This window comes from Setaria italica, chromosome IX, assembly GCF_000263155.2.
Source record: "Setaria italica strain Yugu1 chromosome IX, Setaria_italica_v2.0, whole genome shotgun sequence".
NCBI classification, from domain to species: domain Eukaryota; kingdom Viridiplantae; phylum Streptophyta; class Magnoliopsida; order Poales; family Poaceae; genus Setaria; species Setaria italica.
In genome coordinates, this window is record NC_028458.1 from 8,626,742 (window position 1) to 8,642,402 (window position 15,661).

A 15,661-nucleotide genomic window follows, 5' to 3' on the forward strand; every position below is an offset into this window, starting at 1 on the left:
GGCAGTAGCTTGAGAGTGAAGGATGATGAAGGTGGCCGTTTTTATCCAACTTTCAGGTTGAAGATGGAGGAGGGGCACGGATGGTCCTCTCCCTGCTCAACGTCTCAGGACAAGACTTGAGTACCATAGGGGTTCTGGTTGTTGTCCCCCCCCCCCCCCTCCCCCCCCCCCCCCCCACCCACCCAAAAAAATCAAATGCAAAGATAATTATTATATTAAAAAAACAGGTGATGGTAATTGAGCAAGCTCATTGATTCGTCTCGCGTCCAACACGGTGCCAGAGCCAAAACATCCTACCATCTCTTTTATATATACCAAAATATATATCCTAGTCTAGCATTAGGTGGCCGTAGTGATCCCCATCAGTACTCTGTACACCGTACTCCATATGTAACTCCCACGTTGGTTAGCCTAGATTGTAGAGGTAGAGCCACTCGTGTCATGAATTATGATGCTCCAACTCTAGAAAGCGCATGCACTTGCATACCATAGGCAAATTAAAAAGGCTGCTTTTAGCAGTGCGTGGCTCATGATTAGCGCCGCGCTAACCCGTATTGTAGTGCCCTAAATGTTCCGCTTTTTATCCGACCTCCACATCAGCTGGACTAGTTAGTCTAGTCTCAATGCACAGTTATTAAAATTGAGAATTAGTCAACTGTATCCGTTGAGTGTTATGAGGATGAAACTCCTCTCATGTATGATGAAATTTTTTCTTCTCTCTTCTCATAAATACCTTACCATGTCAGCAAAATTGATGATGTGACATGAAAATTAATACTTATGAAACTCTGCGTAAAAACTTCTACTGAGGCTGTACTGCTAGCGAGGCATGCGCGCATGTGGCTCGCTGGTTGCACCCCACTTAACGATGATTGATGCAGTATCTACTAGTAGTACCAATAGTAGTAAGATAATGCCCCAACAAGTGCCCAAAACAACTCAATCAATCCGTGCTGCTCGGTTGATTTTGTTCGTGCAAAAGGGGATCAATATGATTTTTTTTTTCAATAGAAGAGTGAATCGGATCAGCTTGCGTCGCCGTGCAGCGAAGTGGACCTGTCCCCCGTCCACATAGGCAGCCACTAGCCAGGTCTTGGATTGGGATGGTGCGACGACTACGAAGCACCGTAGGGGGAGAGAGAGAGAGAGAGCACGGAGCCACAGAGTCACAGACCAGAGCGCGGACTTGTGCACGTAGCCAGACAGCGGCGCTGGACTTGGGGGAGCCTGGAGACTTTGTCCTCGCACGCATATACGTACTAACCGGCTGACTGATCGCGTAACTGTTTGGAGCATAGCGAGATAGCAGGCATCGGTTTCCTTGTACGTTCGGAAGAGTCTCCCAAGTCTCTCCCGTGCCACGGACGGCGGCTTGTAAGCTGTAGCACGCGCGGCCAAATCCCCGGCGGCGGCGACCCTTATCCGATCGGGACAGACACGCGTATCCGTCCCCGACGCGACCGCCAACGAACTGCACCGAACCGCACAGTAAGTGGGCGGCGGCTCGTGAGGTGGAGCCAACGGAGATGGACTGGTGAGTGAGAGAGCTGAGAGCCCCGCTTATTTGGCGTGCTGCGCTGCACAGTAGTAGACTAGTAGCGTGCGGTAGGCCACGGACACGGACACTAGAGGCAAATATCTCTCGCGATCGCCTGCTCGCCGCCGCCGCCGAAAGCGACTTGTTTCCCGGTACGTGTGGAAGGCAGGCCGATCATTCCGGTTCCGGACCAGAAGCAGCAGCCACGTTCGTCGCCGCACCAACGATGAAGAATGAACTCGGTCGCGACTGCCATTACCGCAGTGCGGCCTTGTTGATTCCGGTGCGCTGGGGATCGAATAATCGTGCACAGCGCAGCGCCGGTGTCGGTTCCGGACACGCTGGTGTCATGGGCGGGGGTGCGCGAGGGAACCTGGCCACCACCACTAGCTGCGGGAATGCGCGCACGGCGCGGGTGCGCGAGCGAGTGCTCTCGTGCTCGTGCCCCTGCTCCTGCTGGGCCGGGGGACAGACGATGGCCAGCCAGACGCGGACGCGGGGGTTGCTTTTGCTTGGTCCCCCTCTCCTCTGCCCCGCCGCGCCCGCGAGCCGCGTTGCGTCGCGGCCGCCGTGCGGGGTAGGTGGGGCGCGGTGGAGGAGCGGGGAATTCGCTGGCCAGTGGGCACACGGCCGCGTGGGGCGCGGGGGCCACGAGAGGAGGGCGCGGTTTTGTTCGCTTGCGACGCGCCGACGGGCGGACACGCTCTCGTGGAAACGGAGGAAGAGAGCGGTGGCTTCGGAGCCGTGCACGGCAGGGGTGGGGTGGGGGTTGGGCATCACCGGGGCAGGCGTGTCGGTCGGTGGGGCGGCGGCAAAAGGTGCCCTTACGGGGCGGTGGGAAACGCGCGCTTTGCCGGGGGGATTGTGTCTCGGTCAGGACTCTGGGAGTCTGGACCCCGGGCCGGGCGGCGGCTACGGGGCAGAGCGAGCGGAGCCGGAACAACCTGACGCTGGCCGCGGGTTGTTCTTCGGTTGCCAAGCAACGCCTCCCATGATGCCATGATCCCATCTCGCAGACGGAACACTGTTTGCTTTAAGACTCCTCGGCCGATTCGAGAGAATCACAGCCTCGAACTCGGCTGGGGTTCCCTATGCTACGAACGAAGCTGCCGTGCCTGTGCGTGTTCTCCCACATGTGCGGCCAAATGATACGGCCACGATGTCCGGCCGTATCTCTGTCCTGCCGAAGTGAGACTCCCAACTCCCAGCAGCTGCACGCCTGCACGAGCACAACCACAGCGCGGGGAGACGATGGAGCCACCGGGATTGACCCACTTGCTCCTGCTGCTCCTCCTATTCGTGGACTGTAACACGGGGAGACCAGGACACAAAGCGTGCAGGTGCAGGTCATGTTGCAGAACCGATGCCACGATTCAGATATCCAGAATGACAAGTCCAATCGTAGGCGCCACCATGTCCCCCATGCCACGATTCGGATGTGCCCACCATGACAGGTCGAATCATACGTGCGTTGCAGAGCCGATGCCACGATTCGGATGTCCCCAATGACACGATTTAGGGCGCATCTTCTGCCACGAGGAGCATGGTTTTGGTCACGCGCCGCGCGCGCGCGCGCGCACACACACAGGTGGACTCATCGGGCCATAAGCCCAAGCCCATCACTGAAGTGATTGTACTAAGCCTGGGCCCAAACTCATCACTTGACAGTTTTTTGCAAGCAAACTGCTTGACTGCTTTTTTCCTTCCAACCCCAAACTCGCATTGGCGGATCGTGATCAAAGTGTTCGAGATTTGATTTAAACTATCGTTGAGTTCCCTCCAACCCCAAATCGCTTCGCTCACCAGCTTTTTTTTTCCATGCATCGACCAGGGAATGTTCTTTCTGACGCTGACGGCCGCCGCGGACAGCCTGCACCCGCCGGAGTGCGGCGTGGGCGAGACCTGCGAGAAGGCCACCTCGTACCAGTTCGCGGTGCTCTTCATTGCCTTCGCGTTCCTGGTGCTGGGCTCGGCGGGGATCCGCCCCTGCAGCATGCCCTTCGGCGCCGACCAGTTCGACCCCAACACCGAGTCCGGCAAGCGCGGCATCAACAGCTTCTTCAACTGGTACTACTTCACCTTCACCGCCGCCATGATGATCTCGGCCACCGTCATCATCTACGTGCAGAGCAACCTGAGCTGGCCCATCGGGCTCGGCATCCCCACGGGCCTCATGTTCCTCGCCTGCGTCCTCTTCTTCATGGGCACCAAGCTCTACGTCCGGGTGACGCCGGAGGGGAGCCCCTTCACCAGCGTCGTGCAGGTGCTGGCGGCCGCCTTCAAGAAGCGGTCGCTGAAGCAGCCCAAGGACCCGAAGCAGGACCTGTTCAACCCGCCGCACACCAGCGCCATCGTCACCAAGCTCGCGCACACGGACCAGTTCCGGTGCCTGGACAAGGCGGCCATCGTGGCATCGACGGAGGAGGTGCGCCCCGGTGGCGCCGCGCCGGCGGACCCCTGGAGGCTCTGCAGCGTGCAGCAGGTGGAGGAGGTGAAGTGCCTCATCCGCATCGCGCCGGTGTGGTCGACGGGGATCATCTACTACGTGGCCGTGGTGCAGCAGTCCACGTACGTGGTGCTCTCGGCGCTGCAGTCCGACCGCCACCTCGGCCGCGGCAGCTTCGAGATCCCCGCCGCGTCCTTCACCGTCTTCGCCATGCTCGCGCAGACGCTCTGGATCCCGCTGTACGACCGCATCCTGCTGCCTAAGCTCCGGAAGATGACCGGCAAGGAGGAGGGGTTCACGCTGCTCCAGCGCCAGGGCATCGGCATCGCGCTCTCCACCGTGGCCATGGTCATCTCGGCCATCGTCGAGGACAGGCGGCGCGCCATCGCGCTGAGCCAGCCGACGCTGGGCAAGACCATGATGGGCGGCGACATCTCGGCCATGTCCAGCCTGTGGATGGTGCCGCAGCTCATGATCCTGGGCCTGTCGGAGGCGTTCAACCTCATCAGCCAGATCGAGTTCTACTACAAGGAGATCCCCGAGCACATGCGGAGCGTGGCGGGGGCGCTGGCCTTCTGCAACCTGGCGCTCGGCAACTACCTCAGCGGGTTCCTGGTGACCATCGTGCACCGGACGACGGGGTCCGGCCGCAACTGGCTGGCGCAGGACCTCAACAAGGGCCGCCTCGATCTCTTCTACTGGACCATCGCCGGCATCGGCGTCTTCAACCTCATCTACTTCCTCATCTGCGCCAGGTGGTACAGGTTCAAGGGGGCCAGCAACTGAGCGCCCGGCCGAGGTGGTCATCATCTCACGAGTGCAGGCATGAAGAATGAGCTCTGAACTATGTGGGGATGGAAATCTGTCTGGTTGCTTGGTTGGGTAATTATGTCATGGCCTTGGGGGAGCATGAGGAAAAAAAGGGGGGGTTAGTATAAGGTCACGATAATTAATTTGTGTTTACCATAGTAGTTGTTTGATAATGCCTCTTTTTTTTGTTTATTGTATTTTAATTTTGTTACTCGTGCTTCCATTTGGATCCATAGGATGATGAAAGAGAAGAAAGAAACAAAAGAGTTGGTTTCTTGTAAGTGGTTAAACTGAAATATGAATGGATGTTAAGATGAAATGAAAGTTAAGCTCGATTCCCAGCTTATGATTTCAATTCGCAAGCACATATGCCTTCAGTGTCACTGACCTGAATAAACGAATGCCTTCAAAGTTCAGTTGTTGTTGGCCTCCATGCTGTCCACCTGATAAGGGTCAAGAATATTACTAGCACACCTTTTCGATAGAGATAAAACTGATCCAGGGATATTTTTACCTTTGCTGGAAGAACACTTCTCTTCCCCCACAGTAAAGCAAAACCACTTTAAAGCAGTTCCTAATATTGGATTTCGAAGCACACAAACATATATATTAATCTCAATAATGCAACCCTTGCAAGGAACAATTAAAAACTTTCGAGAACAGACTACAAATATACAGCCTTAACAACATATGTACATACAATGTTGATACACAGAATGAAGGTGAACCAACACCAGGGCAGAACAATGGGGAGAAAAGAATGCACAGCTACTTTCTTCTCCTGTCTCAACAGGGTGACGCATTTTGACAGCACCCTACACTGTTTATGTGGTACACAACTATCTAGAAGAAAATGAAATCACCGAAGGAAAAGCTGACTAGTTACAAGGAGGGATGATCTAATCAGTTGGCATCAAATCATGTTGAGGACGATCTACGCAACAATCTACAAAAATGCTACCAGGATGCAGCTTCAAGTCAAGTGACAACCAGAAGGTTGTTTTCATGCCCATTGTTGTACACAGTGGGCCGCAAAGGATCGTTCTTCCAGACACCATCAACGATAAACTTAATCTGAAAGCAGAAATGAAAACAATCAGTGGATGTAACAACACAGATGATTAGAGAAAAGCCTAAAAGGGCAGACAATTACCTCATATCTACCTGGGTACAGCCTCAGGTTCAAGGAAAACATGCCTCTTTCTGATGATTTTTCCAGCTTTCTCTGCAGCAACGCTTACAGTTAGATTATAATCCTTTAGAAATGAGAATATGATGATGATTATGTAGATAAGAAGATTATCTTTCCAATACAAGAATACTACATACTATGCCAGTGGATCCTACACCTGACATGAATTACAAAAACGGACTTTGTATTCGATGCATGAAAACAGAATCAAGCTATGTCTTTTGAATCAAAATCTGCTTTGGTCTTTACAAGAACAGGACAGTATGGATTGGTGAATCTCATTCTCATTGAATTAAGCAAGATTAAACCACATCTCCTAACCATTAAGAAAAGGCTAAAATCCAGCATGACTATATAAAGATCAATGGTCCTATAGATAAGCGCCCATGCACAATCAATTCAACTGCTAATCACCAACAAACAGCACACATTTTTCATTCTGAATGCAACCAAACATCATCACTAAGCACTATCATGACAAGCTAACAGTTGGCTGGCACATAGTCCAAAGCAGATATTCATATAATGTATCCCACATAGTTTTAAAAAAATTTCCATCCGATTGCAAATATAAGTTGTTTTGGACACTCAATCACCAACAAACAGCACACATTTTTCATTCTAGAATGCGACCAAACATCATCACTAAGCACTATCATGACAAGCTAACAGTTGGCTGGCACATAGTCCAAAGCAGATATACATATAGTGTATCCCACATAGTTTAAAAAAATCCCATCCAATTGCAAATATAAGTTGTTTTGGACACTGGAATTTTGACTAGAAACTTCTATGAAAATATGATACTGAAAGTAAGGATTAAAGTAATTTTCATGATGCATCAACTAACGTAACCTTATATTGTCAATCTACCTAACTCATTACTTGTTAATGGTCAACATTAAAATATTTGACCTGTACTCTGTACATACATTCAGAGGGAGTAGTAATCTGAAAACTATATCAAAGCTTGAACTAGGCTACATGTCTAAAGCAAATAGTTACATAATAATTAGTAGTGCAGGCCATATCTACCTCCATTCTTATATTTCATCGTGTAAAGTTATCAATGATGGTGTGACAAGATAAGGACTGATGATTAGCAGTTCATTAGTTGAATATAAACAAAGATGACAAAGACTGGACTTAGGGTGAAGCTAAATGCAGCAAATCTGTAGTCCAAACCACGTGGGTCAAAACTGGGCACTGAAAAGGTGGAGAAAATACCAGTTTCATAAGCCCCTAAAGAGAACTTGAGATTCATTAACATCACAGTGCATGATTACAAAATTCAACATATAAATTATTCTGATTCTTGTACAACATATCGTCCTTGGATAGAAAAGCGTGGACCCAGGCTTTCAATACCTTACTTTTAAATAAGTTTTTCCTATTTGTTGGTGGTTCATGTAGGGTTTAATGATGGCCCCTTGGGTCGACCACCCTCTGCCCCCCATTCATCCTTGTGCCTACAATGTTGCTGCATTCTTGAACTCAGCAGGTTTCTTTTTCCCTTTTTTTAGCAGTTCATGGTATTACTGTGATTGACATGTTGACAAGCCACATCCATATATGTTTCAGGCTGTAATTTCCACTTAAAGAGTCTTCAAAAAGAAACTGATCTTGCCTGGGCTTATTTTGTGATGTATTGGCAACGTATTAATTACACATCACACAAAGGTGCTAACAGTAAATTGCACTGGCAATACCCATAAGAGAAGCAATATAGTTTGCGTCATTTCTTTGACAACCAATGAAAACGAGTAGGTAAGAACTTAGTACATATCTTGTAATTCATTAACAATTTTAATTTCTAAGACATGAAAGGAGATTGGAGTAGGTTACTTACTTGACTTGTCCAGCCATCAAATGACCCAACCAATAAAACCTCTGAAGCAGGGTTGGCCCACATGATACAAACAGTACGGAGCTCACTCAGGGCCTTCTCAACTTCATCAAGCCTCCTTTGTTTATCTTCTATTATTTTGTTCCTTTCACTGATGATGCCATAGATATTATGATAATAGAGTAAGTAGGAGGGAATGAGATGAAATATGAAGCACAGATGATTAATTAGAGGGCATACATTATCTCAAGTGCCATCTTCCCTTCTAATACAGCTATTTTAGCCCGGATTGATCGTAGCTCCTCCTGAGCTTGCAGTACCTTTGTCTCCTCAAACTCCCAATCGTCAGAGATATCATCCAGTACAGTAGCTCCATTATTATTTGACTGGAAAGGGGAACGGCAAAGCCAATTTATTTAGAAATACAAGTATAATGCCATAAAACAGATCAAAACAAGAAACATCTTTCTGTCAAATAGCGTGTCAGTAACAATCGTGGAAAGCTGGATACTTAGAAACACCAACATGACTTTCCAAGATTGTTACTGACACGCTATTTGATTATTAAGCCAACTACTAATGATAACTAAAATATCAGAAAACTGTGAAAGGTCAACTAAAATTTGCAGCTAGCTACAGACAGAAGTAACTATAATAAAAACATCCAGCATGGCAATGGAGGATTCTCTATTCTGCAATCATTGTACATCTGCTCGCACCATCTTCTAAAGGTATTCATAATCATGTCATCATTTACAGTGTAAAATATTTGATGGTAGTCTTTATGTCTAGAGCAAGTGGTAATATAAGAAGCATATCAAAGCACTGGAACCATGTGAGTAAATGTTAACTAAAAGCGTAATAATTGCAGAACCAAGAAAAGAAAAGTGAATGCAAAGAACAATTTAACCAGTAATAAGATAATATAAAGAGACATATACGCACCATATTTGATAAGACTTTGTCGAATCTTGATCTTAATGTCTTGAGAGCGGCAGATAGGTCCAATTCCAGAGTTTGAAGACGAGAATGTATCTCATCTCTTTCAGAGTCTACACCATCACTAGGATAATCACTTACAGCCACACCATTAGATGATCTGTGAAAGTCATTTTGCGCCAATGCAATGTCTTGTTCATCATGCCGAGATAATCTTCTGCTTTCAATTGGTAGGACCTCAGCAGCTGCAGTGAGTAAATGAGTCAACAAGTAATCTAACAACTATGATGCACAATAGAAGAATAAAGATGAGCAGACATATAACCTTCAAAATCAGATAAATCACTCTTGCCAAGGGTCCATGTTTGCCATGTATCGTTGCTCGAACTCTGTAAGGTATTGTTGCCATCTAGCGTCCCATTTTGAGGATGAGATCCATGAACACTTCCATTCTCAGGTGTCCTAGGGCTATGCCTGCCACCAGCCGCTGTATGACTGGGAGCACCGCTGTTGCCTGCTAAAGCTGTACATATGCAACATAGTTGGGTAATCTTAGTTTAACATACAAAAGAAGAATTTGCAGTGGTGAAAAATGAAGACAAAAGACCCTGTGCAGAGTACTAGCTAAGATAAATCAGTTGTTTGTACTTTGTAAAGCACTTGAGGGCAGACTGAAACTAACTGCTCTGAATGCGGTGACGGTTCAAAAAGAAAACAAATGAAATAACTCAGTAGCGTTTTTGCAAATAGCCAAATTTTCAATCAACACCAATGTTGTGAGCCAGTGAATATTAACACAAACACTGATACGATGGGTCACAGAATAACAACAAATTGTTGTCATTATTCCATTTTCACTTAGCTGACAAAAATAATTTTTCTACCTTGTAGCCTTAAATGGATAACCAAAAAACCATGACAATATATTCAGTTACACATACAGAAAGAAACAGTTTGTTTAGAAAATTTTTCTGCTAGAGACAATATTAGAAAGGTCCCGCTTTAGAAAACAGTTCAAACTGAAAAAAAAACAGATAGCTTGGATTAACCTTTCATGATGCACTCAATGAATTCCCTGAAACTTCATTCCCGCAGTTTTCTTTATTTTTGTAAAGCAACAAGAGTAGTACTAAAAGAAGCCAGCCACAACAACTATCACTACGCGTATATGCAACAATGAGCTCCTTCATAGCTAAAAAGCGAACTGATGCAACCAAAATATCTCATGTAGTCACAGAAGAATGCTTGCCAAACATTGTCGATTGGCTAAGAGAGTACTACTACCACTGCACAATTGGAAGCAACTTATGTTCCAGAGGAATTCTTAGGATAAGCCACATACCGCCATTGTCACTTCTGCCTTCTGGTCGGGGCGGCGGCCGCGCCCGCTCCCTGTCCCTCTGCAGCCTGGTGAGCATCCCCTCGATGCCTGCTTTCAACGTGACCTCCCTGCAACCACCCAGAAGAGTACAACGACAACGATTAACCAATAGAAGACCACGGCGGGGATCAAATTGGATTTGAGCTTCAGCAGTCACCCACTTGGTCTCCTCCATTTCTGGCTGACGCCCAGACGGTGACACCTCCTCCTCGTCCGCTTCATCTTCTTCCTCCTCCTCCCTGCAACGCACGCACTGAAATTCAGCGAGGTTTCACACGACTACACGAGAGGGCCATATCAGAGAGCAGAGCAATTCCAGGTACTCACCACTCGGAGTCATCCTCCGAGCCCGGCGCTAGGTCATCACGGTGGTACACGCCCGTCTCGGGCGGGTAGTCAGGGTGTCCCCCGCCCGACGAGCGCGGCGCGGCGCCCTCCGCGCCCGCGGGGGACCATCCGAGGGAGAGCCATCCCCCGCTGGACGCGACGGCGGCCGCGAGGTCGGCGCGGCCGGCCGCGACGAGCTCCTCGCGGGTGGGGAACGCCCCGGGCTTGGCGGAGCGGCACATGAAGTCGTAGATCGCCTCCTCCAGCTCCTCCTGGCGCCGTGCGCCCGGCGCGGCGGCATTCGCGGCGCGCTGCTGCTGCGGCCGCGGCTGCTGCTGCTGCTGCTGGAGTGACGACGGTGGCGGCCGGCTCGGGGCGTTGCGGCGGCGGCGGTACGGACGCCTGGAGGACGCGGAGGCGGCGAGCGGGGCGGGCAGGAGGCGGCGGCGGCGGGGAATGCAGAGGGAGTGAGGTGGGGGCAGGAGGGTTAGGGATGGGGTTGGGAGGCGCAGGGAGGGGACGAAGGGGCGCATCGCGGTCGCATTTCTCTCCGCTCGGAGAGGGAAGGGCTCTCGGCAGTGGGCGGAATTGAAGAGCGGAAGAAGGGACGAGGCGAGAGCGCGACGCGACGGGGGAAGGGAAGGATGAGGAGGAAGGAGGGATGCGTAGGACCGGTCGCTGGCGAGCGAGCCAATCCGCGCCTCCGCCTCGTGCGACTCGAACGCAAGCAATAGCAACGCGCGCTCTCGAGTCTCGAGGCCCATCCCCAGCAGGCCCAGCCGTCAGGTGCGCTCCGCGCCGCGCCTGCGGCTGCTGCCTGCTGGGTACAGCCCAGAGCCCCGCGCGCCCGCTGAGCCCGGTTGAGCGAGTGGCTCTCGTCTCCCGCCGTCACCAGCGTAGTAGTAGTAGTACTAGTGCAGCGGCGTGGGCACGGAGGATGGGCGCCGCCGCTCGCGTGCCCCGCGTGGGTTTCACCAGTTTTCACCGCGGAGCCTTTTCGGCCCCCGGTTCGAGAGTTTTCGTGGCCAGGGATGGATGATGGATAATGGATTGATGGGTCACTCGACGGCCGACGCCTCCTCGATCAGGGTGAGGGGCGATGTGGCCCGTTTTGTCGGACCCGCCGCGGCGACGGCGACGGGGGAGCGCGTCGCCGTTGCTGCTGGACACCTGTGGTGGGAGGGAAATCTCGTGATGCTTTTTGATCCGGACGTGGACTTGCCGGATGGATCGAGTCCGCGCGGCGAGGCGTCCGGTGAGGGAGCTTCATCATTACTCGCAAGTCGCAACCCGGGGCGTCGCGAGGAAGTGATTGGTTGATGCGGACTGAGCTAAATAAAACTCGTGACTCGCTAGCTCGTTCGGCTTGAGAATAGCTTAAATTCAGTTCGGCTCGTTTGTTTTTTCCCCCTTAATACGCCAAGTTTGCATTTTACGTACTCCAAGTTAACAACCAGCTCGCTTGCTCAACACGAGCAAGCAGCTCAGCAAGCAACCATAGTAGCTCATGAAGCCCCCTGGAAGGCTGGAACCCAACAACCACCCCAAGTCATGAATCAGCATTCTTCTTCTCTAACCTGTGACATAGTTACGTTAATTCGAATGTTTGAGATGATATCATGATAATGTAGACTATTCACTATAATCCACATGCAGACTACGTTGTGTCGTAATTGACTACAACTTTTGTACGTTGACTATAATATAATATAAAGGTGAGTTACCACAATACAGATTGGAACAATCGTTTTTTTTTCAAATTGGCTCGGTTACAAATGATAATACAGATTCAATACTTGTAATGACACTACACATTGCTGAATATGATACAAAGTGCTTGCTTCCACATTCTTGAACTCAATTATACGTTGCTTGCTTGCCCTAGCTCCAACTGAATCTGATCATAAGCATTGTCAGGGGAGATGGAAGTATGCTCTACGGAGCAGAGCTAGGCAGGGGTGGCTCCCACAACCGGCAAAGGGAGCTGGAGCACCATCAATCAGTGCTGAGCAGGCTGCTCTCAAAGTAACTGCACAGATGCTACCCAGAAATTCCGACGAGGCATCATCACCTGTAGTCATTTAAAAATAAGAACAGAGTAAATAATATGATCATTTAGCAAGCCTGAAAAGCTGGAACTGTACATTCTTAAATTAAACAGGCATGGTGGAAAGAGCGGCAGTTATGCCCAAATTTATAATGTTTTAGCTGAGAACTGGAGATACTAAGGAAAAAAATTATGATAATCCTATGACTGCGGTAACAAAATTACCAGAGACGGAGCTCTGGCTTGCCAATGACTTAATGATAGGAGATAAGCATTATTTCTATGTAATGTGAATACACTAATCCATTCATAAGTAGACTAGAACTAGAAGGAAATTTGCTAGCACGAAATTGTTAGTCGGAAACAAGTTAGTTGAGTGGCACTAGGATAGACAGTAGGTTAAATGTTTCTTTTGTCGCAAATAATCAGCAATGTAGATAAAGATCAAGGCCTGTGTGCCCCAAGTCCGGCAAGAACCGATCTTATTGTCAATACATGTTGAACTAATGTATGCAAACTATGGTAAAGGTTCAGGCAGTTACGAGGATCCATTAGGAGGGCAAGTTACCATATTTTAATGCCAAGAATTTTGTAAATAGTTATGAGACCTTTTATGCTCTTGTATGTGGTTAATCTTTTACGAGAATTTAATAAACGACTTACTAGAATATGTCCTTTATGAGATTTACTAGAATCCATGGCTGGTTATAACCTTGTAAATCCAACAACCATGACTTACAAGAATATGCTAGCAGGGAATTTTGTAACTGATTTTTTAGAATATCTGTCCCTTGTTTGCGATTTACGTAATATTGTATTTTAGTTAGCTGACTTGTGATTTATTGAGATCTTACCAACCTCAAAATTTTAAATATGATAGATGAATTGTCAAATACACACAATACCATGTCAAAGTACTGTGAAGGGAAAATGAAGGTCAAATTATGTACAATATGCAGCTTGGTAATTGACTACAAGAGTTATCAATCATTCAAAAATAAATCTGGTGCCTATAACCTATGCAGCCTGGCACCGATAGGAATCGGGGGGAGTCATCCATACACTCAGTGATACCGATGCGCGACTTGACCTGCGTTTCCAGTGACCAAAACGATCGTTATGGTGTGAGATGATGGAAACCGATTCATGGCTGCCAAGAAAAGTGGCAGACCAAACAAAAACTGCCCAGTGACTTTCGAGTTTTGACGCGCACACACGCAAACCTGGACCATCAACTGAATGACCTATGGTATCAGAGCTCACCTGAAACCTGATCATTTGGGGCCCTTGGCAAACCAATCAAGGCCGCCCACAAAACAGAAAGTGAAATATTTAAGACTGTAACCATGGGGCCGGTACCAACATAGAAAAGGCAAATGAGTAGCCAGTGAGACTATTGGAGCATTTCATAATATAAACATAGTAAAACCTGATAGAGAAGCACAGAGCAACTTCAGCATCCATGACAAACTGCAGCTAAAAGTGGGGGCAGTTTGGTGATGACACTTGAAACACAAGACAATACCATTGCACCCAGCCCGATTGCAACTAGTAAGAGTGATACCATGTTTAATGATTCACAGCTTTACCCTGCATGCCCATGATCAAACGACCAATGTGGTGTATCATGGTTTGAGATGCTGATAACCGATGACTGGATGCTAAAATGTGGTAAACCCATCAGAAATTGCCGAGTGACTTCAGCCCAGTGAAACTTGTATGATAGTCTATTGAGCATGATCACAGAGCTTGCTTGAATCATTGCAGACACAATATACAAAAACATCAGACCTTGACAGACCATCCAACAATATAAGACAAGATGCCTGTAGTCACTGAAAGGGATCCCAAATAATAAAGGCAAATAAGTGCTCTGTAAAATTATTAAAACATTTCATGATACAAAGACAAAAACTTGAGAATGAAAGTACACAACATCTTCCAACTACTGAAACATAAAGTAGGGTGGTTTGGTGATTATATTTTTCAGAAAAAAAGGAACTGGAATCAGTTTGAGAGAACGAGTTTGTTGTTGCTTGCTCAAGTACATCTTCCAGGCAAAAGGTACTAGGTACCTATAGGTAAATAAAGTGAGAAACCATCAGGCCATCTGATACCTCAAAATTTAAGAAATTTGAAGAACAAGTGCGCAGCAGGTTTTCTAAGTGCATATAGCCTGTAAAAGTTCACGCTGGCTTACAAATTAATAAAGAAAAAAAAGTATAAGCAGCAACCTATTTCACATCTGAACAAGACTATCCATAAATATTGTATCCAGTGCCAAACAAAGCGACAATGACTATTGCAGACAATGACTATTGCAGTCACCTGCACCACATCAAGCACATAGTCATGACGTGCTATCTCTTCAATTTCCCCTTCATGGTCACTGGGTGTGGCGGTAGCAGGATTAGCAGCCCGGGGTGAGGGATCTCGGCGGGCTGTGGCATCCTGGCTGCCCCCACTGCTGGTCGCATCCACCTTGACCTCTGCACCATGAAAGCAAGCATGAATGAAGCAACAAGTTTACTTACGAAGTGAAAAGCAGTGTAAGAAAGAAATTCACGAAGTGAGCAGAGAAGTGTTAGAAATAAGTGCTTACCCTGACATGTTGACTGACCATGCAGAGATCGGAGCCTCCCACATTTCTAGTAGAGATCAAGGATGCTGCCAACCGAACAAGGAACTGTTCCATACAATGCAGCTGGAGTTCATGACCGCACAGAAACAGCCCTTGGTAATGACAGTTGCAACGATTGCTTCATAGCGTTCCATTGTGGTGCCACCAGCTGCATCGCCACACTGCCTGTCAATTTGGTACCCTAACTTCTCACCATCACAGCCAGCGCACTCGCTGTCTGAGCCGAGCATTCGACGGGTATAAAAAAAAACAAAAGTCGCGTCACTTCAGGATTCAAGTCCACAACCATGCTACATCTCGTACAAACATTGATCTTTTTCAGATCGAAGAGCCGGAATCGAGCAGCTTTTATCACATAAAAGATGCAAATTTGCATACTGTTCATCACCAAAAATAGAAGGGGCACCCGAAACGAAAAGAGATCGAAACAGTCGGAATCGAGCAGCTTCGTCGCATGAAAGGAGCGACTTTGCATACTATTCATCAAAACGACCA

At 48.3% G+C, this 15,661-nt stretch overlaps 2 protein-coding genes across 2 annotated transcripts; one reads left to right on the plus strand and one right to left on the minus strand.

Moving 5' to 3' along the window:
- Positions 1 to 3,368: 3,368 nt before the first annotated feature.
- Positions 3,369 to 5,148, plus strand: LOC101781464 (protein NRT1/ PTR FAMILY 2.11; the record flags this gene model as incomplete). Its single annotated transcript, XM_004982089.2, is given in 1 exon segment — positions 3,369 to 5,148. A coding segment is annotated over 1 exon segment (1,401 nt), but the record flags the coding sequence as incomplete, so codon positions are not given.
- Positions 5,149 to 5,423: 275 nt separating this feature from the next.
- On the minus strand, positions 5,424 to 11,257 carry LOC101781867. Its single transcript, XM_012843113.1, has 9 exons — positions 10,479 to 11,257; positions 10,313 to 10,390; positions 10,113 to 10,219; positions 9,096 to 9,293; positions 8,777 to 9,015; positions 8,072 to 8,217; positions 7,835 to 7,982; positions 5,947 to 6,018; positions 5,424 to 5,867 (listed from the first exon to the last, which is right to left on the minus strand). Exons 1-9 carry the CDS (start codon positions 11,240 to 11,242, stop codon positions 5,772 to 5,774), a joined length of 1,848 nt encoding a protein of 615 aa, XP_012698567.1. The 5' UTR covers positions 11,243 to 11,257; the 3' UTR covers positions 5,424 to 5,771.
- Between the last annotated feature and the right edge of the window lie 4,404 nt (positions 11,258 to 15,661).

Bases quoted from the DNA above. Each gene is read 5' to 3' on its own strand.
- LOC101781867 (XM_012843113.1), bottom strand. From the start codon at position 11,242: ATGGGCCTCGAGACTCGAGAGCGCGCGTTGCTATTGCTTGCGTTCGAG. The intron at 10,391-10,478 runs GTGAGTACCTGG...CGTGCGTTGCAG, and splicing joins TCGGAGGATGACTCCGAGTG to GGAGGAGGAGGAAGAAGATG. The intron at 9,294-10,112 runs GTATGTGGCTTA...GCATATGTACAG, and splicing joins AGGCAGAAGTGACAATGGCG to CTTTAGCAGGCAACAGCGGT.